The 3,498-nt window shown below is 41.4% G+C and overlaps 1 protein-coding gene across 7 annotated transcripts in view; it reads left to right on the plus strand.

Annotated features, from left to right (window-relative positions):
- Positions 1-3,493, plus strand: part of uox (urate oxidase) — a 78,529-nt gene extending 75,036 nt beyond the window's left edge. For all 7 annotated transcript variants that reach the window (XM_060941561.1, XM_060941562.1, XM_060941563.1 and 4 more), the window contains one exon: positions 2,432-3,493. In XM_060941561.1, coding sequence (XP_060797544.1) covers positions 2,432-2,506 — 75 coding nt within the window. In that variant the 3' untranslated portion in view covers positions 2,507-3,493. The remainder of the gene's footprint in view (positions 1-2,431) is intronic.
- Positions 3,494-3,498: the final 5 nt, after the last annotated feature.

Raw genomic sequence — 3,498 nt, forward strand, 5'->3', positions numbered from 1 at the left:
GTGGGTTTCCTCCGGGTGCTCCGGTTTCCCCCACAGTCCAAAGACATGCAGGTTAGGTTAACTGGTGACTCTAAATTGACCGTAGGTGTGAATGTGAGTGTGAATGGTTGCCTGTGTCTATGTGTCAGCCCTGTGATGACCTGGCGACTTGTCCAGGGTGTACCCCGCCTTTCGCCCGTAGTCAGCTGGGATAGGCTCCAGCTTGCCTGCGACCCTGTAGAAGGATAAAGCGGCTAGAGATAATGAGATGAGATGAGATTTATTGAGCAATTTAGTCTACTAAGAAGGAAGCTGGTATCAGTTGGCAGACCAGTGTTTTGGCAGCTGGTAGCTGCTCAAACTTAACTGGATTTTTCTGCAGAAATGAAAGCTTTAAATCTATGCATTAAACACAAATCAATTAAAAAAAAACTGGTTATTATACAGTGGTGTAGTGGTTAGCGCTGTCGTCTCACAGCAAGAAGGTCCGGGTTCGAGCCCCGTGGCCAGCGAGGGCCTTTCTGTGCGGAGTTTGCATGTTCTCCCCGTGTCCGCGTGGGTTTCCTCCAGGTGCTCCGGTTTCCCTCACAGTCCAAAGACATGCAGGTTAGGCTAATTGGTGGCTCTAAATTGACCTGTGGTTGGTAGAAGAGAGCAACTGGACTTGCTTGAAAAGTCTTGAAGACGTTTCCAGGTTGACAAAAATGAACGATCCTCTCTGGCTAAAATGTCTGCCAGTTTTCTGGAAGTCCTCTCATACTCCCGCACCAGTCGAAGGGATATCATCCCAAAGTGCATAGAAACATATCTGTGAAGATACTCAGTCATCTGGCAGACATCTTAGCCAGAGAGGATCATTCATTTTTGTCAACCTGGAACGACCATCACTGAACAGAGGTGGGTGTCTAAGACATCTATCAGCCACCTACAATGCAGCCATCAGCATTCTGATTCGGATTCTATGATGATCCATGAGAGGATAAATACTGGATACTCCCTATTAGACAGACAGAACTGAGGATGCCTTTCGGACGAGAGGCGAAACGTCTTCAAGACTTTTCAAGCAAGTCCAGTTGCTCTCTTCTACCAACCACAGATTACTATGTACCTGGATGACTGAGTATCTTCACAGATATGTCTCTAAATTGAGCGTAGGTGTGAATGTGAGTGTGAATGGTTGTCTGTGTCTATGTGTCAGCCCTGTGATGACCTGGTGACTTGTCCAGGGTGTACCCCGCCTTTCACCCGTAGTCAGCTGGGACAGGCGCCAGCTTGCCCACAACATTATAAGCGGCTACAGATAATGGATAATTATTATCCAAGTTTGTCACATAACATTGAAATAACAATGAAAACTAAGAGATGAAATGAGCTCCTTCAGACATCATCATGTCTGTTTTTAGTAGTTGCTTTTATGCAAAACTGATCGAAACAAGGAACCAAACAAGGCGGTGATGTCGTTCATGATCGGCCTGGCTGCTATACAGTATATCTCATCTCATTATCTCTAGCGGCTTTATCCTGTTCTACAGGGTCGCAGGCAAGCTGGAGCCTATCCCAGCTGAGTACGGGCGAAAGGCGGGGTACACCCTGGACAAGTCGCCAGGTCATCACAGGGCTGACACATAGACACAGACAACCATTCACACTCACATTCACACCTACGGTCAATTTAGAGTCACCAGTTAACCTAACCTGCATGTCTTTGGACTGTGGGGGAAACCGGAGCACCCGGAGGAAACCCACGCGGACACGGGGAGAACATGCGAACTCCACACAGAAAGGCCCTCGCCGGCCACAGAGCTCGAACCCGGACCTTCTTGCTGTGAGCCGACAGTGCTTGCTATACAGTATATGAGTGACATACTTGTTTGTTTAGATGAAGGCAATGGCATTACCCCTGTAGTGTAATTTGCTTTCATGGAAACATCTTTTCAGCATTTGTTTTTTAGCATGAATATTGAATCATGTGAGTTGTGTATGTAGTCAGTGTATTCAGGGAGGTGATCAGTTACCAGGATAAATGAACAGAAATCATCTTAACGATTTAAAACAGACACCACAGGAATAATAACAGCTGAAATGTGATGGTGGTTTAGCAATGATTTAAATAGATTTAAACTTTTATTTATAAAATACAATGCCAAGTAATGTTATTTTGTTACATCAGCCAGAGTTATGGGGGGAAAAAAAGAACAAACACGTTTTCACAAAAAAAAAAAAAAAGACTTTTGGATTGCAAACAGCTCATTGCTATCAGTGAGCCAAACCAAGGGTTTTTTATTGACCTACACAAATTGATCCAACTCATAGAAAAGGTCACAAGGATCCTACGGCTTGGATTATCACCTTGTCATTACGATAGAATCTTAGTCTCCCAGATTTAAGCTTCCATGAAATCCTTTATTTGTTAGAATACTTCAAGGTTTCCCCTTTTTTCTCTCTCTTTCAGGTTCTTCTACCTCTTGATAATCCAGCAGGCAATATTACCGGAACTGTACGCAGGAAACCACAAGCCAAACTGTGAAACTGCTCAGAAGAAAGGGGGAATCTACAAACAAAGCCGTTTTAACAGACTTTAATAAACCACACACACACAAAAAAAAGTTTAAGCCCTCCATCTATTCAAATTTCACAAGTTAACAACAAAAAAAGTAAAATGAGTTAATTTTAAAAAGACCTGATTTGGTCAGTGTGGCTCTGAATGCAATAGCTGCGACAAATACTACTCACATTTAATAAATAAGAAGTTTAATAAATAACCTGAATGGGAACATATGTATACTCTACATATACATCATGTGATTTTGAATGGATTTAACACATTTATGGGCTTTTATTAAATCAAAATACCTTTAATTAGTGATCCAGTTATGGGAAATTAAATATAAACTTACTTAAAATGAGAATAAACAGATCAAATGTTGTATGGATTCCTATCAGTCCTTTATATAATGCGGTATTATTGCAGATGCAAAGGGTGTTGGAAAACACGGCACGATTAATTTCCAAAATGAGCAAAACACTGACACAAGAAATAATTTGGGCATCCAATCATGGAACTTGCATATAAAGTTTGTAATGATGGTTGTGATCTCTTACTCATCACTGGGATGGTAACTAGGACTATGGTTGAGTCAGTGCCTTTTTCATTCAAGCACAATTTATTGCAAACATCTGACATTCAACGAATCTTCTATTGCAAGAAATAGCTTTTGAACAGATTTTGTTAAAAAGACACTTTTTGTAAAAATGAACATAGCTTCTTAAGCACCGGCATCAGAAACACCAATAATTTCCAGTGCATCATCAAGACAAGTCAAAGGAGAGGTTCAGAAATTAGTTGTCTAAAAGAATCATTTTGTGATCCTCATGTCAAAATTAATCAGAAAAGCAATCAAATACGTCAAATCGTCTTCGAACATAATTAACCCATTTACACACAAAAGGAGCCTGGTTTTAAATCAGACACCAGGCTCTAGCTACCTGTGACACTGCTTAAAAGTCCTTAGTTAAGCA

The sequence above is a fragment of the Neoarius graeffei genome, chromosome 15 (genome assembly GCF_027579695.1).
Source record: "Neoarius graeffei isolate fNeoGra1 chromosome 15, fNeoGra1.pri, whole genome shotgun sequence".
NCBI lineage: Eukaryota > Metazoa > Chordata > Actinopteri > Siluriformes > Ariidae > Neoarius > Neoarius graeffei.